The following is a 3,460-nucleotide window of genomic DNA, read 5'->3' on the forward strand; positions in this document are numbered from 1 at the left end:
TCCGGGTTTTCCTCCTTTCTCTGGCGCTCCTTCTTCTCATCTAGCATCATCATCCTCTCCTCCTCCATCCGCCACTCCTCCGCTCCGTCCGGCGGGACCCGTCCGTACCCGTCGTCCCCGGTCTCGATTTCAGGGAGCGGCTCCAGTGGGCTCCAGCAGGGCATGCGGGAGCGAGGCGACATCAGGCTCGAGTTGAAGCCGGAAGTTGGCGAACTCTGGGGGTCGCGACCCAGAGGCAGGTTCCGGGGTCGGACCTGGTTCCGGTTCTCATCGCCTCCTCTCCTGGTTTCTGCCTGGACTTCGTCGTTGGCGCCTGGCAGGAAGTTGAAGTTGCTGTCTTTGTTCCTGAGGGGGGAGCTGTCCGGGCCTCTGTAGGCCCGGTTCTGATGCTGGTCCTGATGCTGCAGCATCTCTGACCTGGACTGGGTCTCACTGAAACACAGGAGACACAGCAGAACTGAACCAGGAGCTGGAACCTCATCACCCGGATCAACAGCTGCTTTGCCTCTCAGTCCGGAACCGGACCGGTCCGATTCTGGACTGCGGCTCAGACCCAAACACAGGGTGGAAGGTCTGACCTTCCTGTGACCCCTGCTGCTTTTTCTACCGGGCCAATCAGCGAGCAGAAGGAGAAACTGAAAAAACGTTTATTGTCTCAAAACGCAGGAATTTATATTTATTTAGAATTTCTTTTGCATAAAATCATTTCAGGGAAAACTTTATACATAATTATGAAATGAATGTCTGTTAGTGGGAGTGGAATAAAAAGCTGCTTGGTTTCATTTTCATCATAATTTCTAAACAAATGTTTTCTTCTCAGGCTGGAGGAAAAACTGATGAATTTATTGTTTTGGTTCATAAAGTCACAACATTCATAGTTTCTCTTAAAAAGAACGTTTTAGTTCCATTTTGTTGTTTTATATAACAAAATGTTATTTTCTCCACTTTTTACCAAAATAACTGAGCTGCATAAAACAGATGGTTTATGGGTAAATATCATATCTCTATTAGTCAGACTGATTAAATATTAGAACATGTATTCTTTATTTATCTGACACAAAAATACACAATAAAATCAGTTTTCAAAAGTAAAATATGGAAATAATTTTTTCATATTTCTGCAGCCCAAATATTTTTACTGTCATTTAAATCTGTTCTGTTGTGCTGCCTGTCTTTGGATGTGACGTTACGACGCAGGCCGTTCGGTCCCAACCCTGACCTTTGACCCCTGACCAGTCAACTCTTCATAGGAGCGCAGGCCACGGAGTACTGGACCGGGCCAAGCATGGACAGGAGCCGGTCCAGATTCAACCCAGCAGGGGGGATCGAACCGAATCAGACACGAAAGCAGACAATGAACCGAACCAGAACCGGCTGGAGCACCAACTGGGTCAGAACCGCCGAGCAGCAGCAGATTATAATCCACCGGATAAAACCCAATATGCACGCATGCGCACACGCACTGATGCGTGACCTATGGGCGCTTCCATCATCATCATCATCATCATCATCGTCCTGACTGCAGGCAGCTGTCAATCAGACCCCAGCACGCGCCGCGCGCGCACGTGAGGCTGAAGGACGGACCGTGACCGAGACGGGAGCGCGCGTGCACTGATGTTGATGAAGGCTCGGTTCGCTTTGATCCGCGAACCCGCCCGCCTCTCATCCTGCGGCAGAGCCTGAAAAATGCGACAAAATGGAGCAGATGAACCCGAACCGAACCGAACCGAACCAGGTCTGTCTGAGCTCCGCTCCGATTCTGGATGGTTTGGTGAACCGAGCCAGGAGGTTCGGTCCAGGCTCCTGACGTAACTCACCCCATCCCCGCTCCTCTTCCTCCTCCTCTCGCCGTGTGATCGGCTCTTCATGGTTCTTACCTTTTCTACTGGTTCTGGTCGCTGGAGCCGCTGCTGGTCGCTGCGCCCTCCCAGTTCCTCCTCCTCCTCTCGCGCTCCTGGCTGATGTTTATCTGCCTCCTCTTCCTCCCTGCTGCTCCTCCTCCTCCCTCCGTGTGACCAACATCCTGCAGGAAGACACAGAGTTCCTGTTTGCAAACCAGAAACTCTGATTCCTGAATCTCTGCTCCAGCATGAAAGGAATGGATCAGAACCATTCAGCAGAGGAACGGCGAGCTTTGCGCCCCCTGGTGGCTCCAGGAGAAACTGGATGTGTGCAGGATGTTTTGTCTCCTGCTGCTGTTCCCCAAGGCTGAGTCCTGGGCTCTCATGTTTCTCAGGTTTCACTACGGGTGCCGGTTGAGTCAAAAATTCACAGCAATAATTTGGTTATTTAGCCTTGTGAGAAGAAAATGGGGGTTTATTTTTCACTGTTATTAATTCTTTTATTAATGTCACAGTTTCAAACTAAATGTTCAGCTCCAAACAAAAGTTTGCATTCAAATAAATCCTTAGGAAGCAAAAATAGAGTTCTGTCAATAACCTAACCCAACACCAAAGTAGGCTAGCTTTATAAATATTTAGTAAAATGTATTACACTAACTATATTTTCCTTACAAACTAAACATTTAGCTTGGAGTGAAACTAAATACTTATGTCAGAAAATAACAGTGAAAATAGAACTTTTTCTCCTGTAACAGTTTTTATTATTTCAGTTTAACTTTACAAACTGCAGCCAAAACTTTCAGAATATGAATGAAACATGAGAAATCAAATCAGTCTGTTGCTTTTGTAAATGAACTGAAGTTGATCAGAAGGGATTTCTGTGAGGATCAGGAGGATCTGCAGAGGAATCGCTTCATCTGGTGGGAACATTGAAGGCTTCCTTTGTTTCCAGAGGGACGCGTTCGAGTCACGCGCTCCAGCAGCTCATGATGTTCTGTCAACCAAACACTTTAAAGCACGAAGCGGATCCAGGATGAGATCACAGAACATCACAACGCCGACGACCTTCTGACCTTTACACAGCCACTCTGTCTGGACCTGCTGCAGATCTCTGGCTGACCTTTAGTCAGTCGCTGCCTGACCTGCTGCTAGAGTGAAACTTTCTTCAGCACATCATGAGTTCCTTTGGTGCATTCTGGGAAATGTAGTTTAAACAACAAGCAGATGAAATCCTTCAGTCAGGCTGCAGACATGAACACCAGGTTCATCTGATTCAACCTGCAGTGTTTGGTAGGCGTTACCCACAATGCAACAGTGCCAGGCGAGACCATGCAGAAGGCTGCAGGGTGTGTGTGGTATGCAGAGAGGCAACATCACACAGATTTAACAAGTTCAGCGTCTCTCATCCCTCCTGACATGTTGTTGCTGCTGGCAGGAAGAGCAACCCTCAAAACACACACACACACACACACACACACACACACACACACACACACACACACACACACACACACACACACTTTTATCCCCGTTCTCCTTCAACTAGAATTCCATTCAAGTGCATCAGCTGCCGGCGTCCTTCCTGCCTTCCTCTCTCCTCATCCTCCTGCAGTAGCCTC

The 3,460-nt window shown here is 48.2% G+C and overlaps 1 protein-coding gene across 2 annotated transcripts in view; it reads right to left on the minus strand.

Moving 5' to 3' along the window:
• Nucleotides 1–2,120, minus strand: part of LOC129375737 (UPF0500 protein C1orf216 homolog) — a 3,043-nt gene extending 923 nt beyond the window's left edge. The window contains exons 1-2 of one of the 2 annotated variants that reach the window (XM_055054987.1): nt 1,878–2,120; nt 1–432 (exon numbers count right to left, since the gene is read on the minus strand). The exon at nt 1–432 is cut by the window's left edge and continues 923 nt beyond it. In XM_055054987.1, the coding sequence (XP_054910962.1) occupies nt 1–410 (410 nt within the window). In that variant the 5' untranslated portion in view covers nt 411–432; nt 1,878–2,120. Of the gene's footprint in view, nt 433–1,817 lie in introns of both variants that reach the window. The other variant, XM_055054986.1, reaches the window with a different exon arrangement.
• Between the last annotated feature and the right edge of the window lie 1,340 nt (nt 2,121–3,460).

Source organism: Poeciliopsis prolifica, unplaced genomic scaffold (genome assembly GCF_027474105.1).
Source record: "Poeciliopsis prolifica strain line A6 unplaced genomic scaffold, Auburn_PproV2 SCAFFOLD041, whole genome shotgun sequence".
NCBI lineage: Eukaryota > Metazoa > Chordata > Actinopteri > Cyprinodontiformes > Poeciliidae > Poeciliopsis > Poeciliopsis prolifica.